The sequence below is a fragment of the Octopus bimaculoides genome, unplaced genomic scaffold (assembly GCF_001194135.2).
Source record: "Octopus bimaculoides isolate UCB-OBI-ISO-001 unplaced genomic scaffold, ASM119413v2 Scaffold_25406, whole genome shotgun sequence".
NCBI lineage: Eukaryota > Metazoa > Mollusca > Cephalopoda > Octopoda > Octopodidae > Octopus > Octopus bimaculoides.
The window spans coordinates 66,759-68,161 of NW_026306484.1; the positions used below are offsets into that span (position 1 = coordinate 66,759).

General features: G+C 38.5%; 1 protein-coding gene across 1 annotated transcript in view; it reads right to left on the reverse strand.

Annotated features, from left to right (window-relative positions):
• LOC106871835 (fibropellin-1) overlaps positions 1-1,403 on the reverse strand; it is a 61,315-nt gene that overhangs the window by 27,589 nt on the left and 32,323 nt on the right. Inside the window, exon 3 of the mRNA XM_014918553.2 lies at positions 1,002-1,134. Within this exon, the coding sequence (XP_014774039.1) occupies positions 1,002-1,134 (133 nt within the window). The remainder of the gene's footprint in view (positions 1-1,001; positions 1,135-1,403) is intronic.

A 1,403-nucleotide genomic window follows, 5' to 3' on the forward strand; every position in this document is an offset into this window, starting at 1 on the left:
CAAAAGTCAAACATAAAATAATAATAATAATAATAATGATAATGATAATAATATTAATAATAATAATAATAATAATAATAATAATAATAATTAATTCGTTTTATTGGCCACAAGGGCTAATATCAATTAAAAACATATAAGGACAAAGACAGGACGAAGGATTCAAAAGGTTTTGTCCGAAAAGGTAGGAAAACGTTCGTCTAAACAGAGGAAGAAAACGGAGAAAGATATAACAAATAAATTGATAAATAAATAGATAAATAAATAAGTAGAACTCCCAAAGGGGGAGGCGCTTCGAAAAAGGAAAGGTTACACGTGGAAAAACCCATAAAACCACGGGAGCCTGGTCAGAAAAAAATAACGAAGGGGTATAGAGCCCTTTCTCCTTTTGCATTACCTTTTTCTTTTTTTTTTTTTTTCTACAGGTGTATTCTCAGAATTGGTCCGTTTATACTGGCCATTCTTCCAACAGACACCCATCTTTCAACGAATTTGCTATGAGACAGCACTTCCCTCTCTACTCTAATAATAGCTAGGCCCCACCTGCAAGGTTGTACATTGTTTATGTTGATACGAGATCACCATGTCACGCACATGTGGTTGCGATGCATGTACCTGGTGTACCCTTATCAGACGGGTAGTTATGATGGGTATACTGGGTTTCGTGTATTTCTATCCCAGTGTCACTTTGATGGCATGCACTGCTCTCTCACTCAATAATAATAATAATAATAATAATAATAATAATAATAATAATAATAATAATAATGGTTTCGAATTTTGGTGCATAGCCAGTGCTTTTCACAAAAATTAACAAAAAAGAAGAGGAGAGAGAGGTGTGATTAGCAGGAGGGGGGTTGAGTCAGAGGAAGAGGTGTGTAGGGAAGAGAGGAGAGGAAATGTGGTGGGGGAAGGAAAAAGAGGAGGAGGAGGAGGAAGGAGAAGAAGGAGGTGGAGGAGTATGAGGACAAAGACGAAGAAGAAGAAATTGTCAGACTTACCGGTACACTGTCTGCTTTAAAAAGCATAGGGTTCTTCACCCCACCAATACTGGTACCAAATGTTATGCTGTCCTGGTCCGTCATTTCACCGCTTTGACGTGAACCGAATGGACAAGCGCCCATGTCTTGATTCCTGGAAAGCACGAGAATAATAGAAAAATAGTTACAGAGTCTGGTTGGTTGAGCACTTTCATTAACAAACGTACATATGCACAAAGGCACAGGAGTGGCTGTGTGGTAAGAAACCTGTTCCCCTACCACAAGGCTCCAGGTTCATCCCCAGTGTGTGGAAGTTTGGGTAAGTGTCTTCTCCTATAGCCTCGGGCTGACCGAAACCTTGTGAGTGAACTTGGGAGACAGAAATTGAAAGAAACTCATCATATATATATATATGTATATATA